The sequence below is a fragment of the Aptenodytes forsteri genome, unplaced genomic scaffold (assembly GCF_000699145.1).
Source record: "Aptenodytes forsteri isolate BGI_AS27 unplaced genomic scaffold, ASM69914v1 Scaffold84, whole genome shotgun sequence".
NCBI lineage: Eukaryota > Metazoa > Chordata > Aves > Sphenisciformes > Spheniscidae > Aptenodytes > Aptenodytes forsteri.
The window spans coordinates 1,684,151-1,684,671 of NW_008795492.1; the positions used below are offsets into that span (position 1 = coordinate 1,684,151).

The 521-nt window shown below is 37.6% G+C and overlaps 1 protein-coding gene across 1 annotated transcript in view; it reads right to left on the reverse strand.

Moving 5' to 3' along the window:
• The window catches only part of XYLT1 (xylosyltransferase 1), a 101,340-nt gene extending 101,081 nt beyond the window's left edge, over positions 1-259 (reverse strand). The window contains exon 1 of the mRNA XM_009281691.1: positions 200-259. Within this exon, the coding sequence (XP_009279966.1) occupies positions 200-259 (60 nt within the window). The remainder of the gene's footprint in view (positions 1-199) is intronic.
• Positions 260-521: the final 262 nt, after the last annotated feature.

The following is a 521-nucleotide window of genomic DNA, read 5'->3' on the forward strand; positions in this document are numbered from 1 at the left end:
CTAAAAAAAAAAAAAAGTTTCAAGGCAGCCCTCATTCCCATGAATGACCAAACTAAAAAAAAAACCCAATTATTTTCAGAGCCCAGGTCCCTTCACTTAGCCTATATCTCCAATGTCTCTTCAAAGAAAAAGACTGCTCCAAACCCAGCAACAAACTGCAAATAGAGCAAGACAAACGTAAAGCTTATTAACTTCATACCCAAAACATCTCCACTGAGGTGCCACTGCTCTGAGACTTCAGATGTTTGATAGTTGTCATGTTCCCTTTGTTGTTCAGCCAACTCCAAAACCTCAGCTTAATTATGCCACTTGTATATTTTGACTTGCTTTGTTTTAATGCACTTGGATCTTGGATTTGTATACGTGAAATAGCTCAGAAACTTTAATTGTTGTGCTGTCACATTTCCTCTAAGCTGGTGCCGGAAATCACCTTTTTTCTTCATCAAATAATTAAATGCAAGATGCCCTGCGCTCTTATGCATATATATATGCACGTGTATAGATATGTATATATGGCTGTG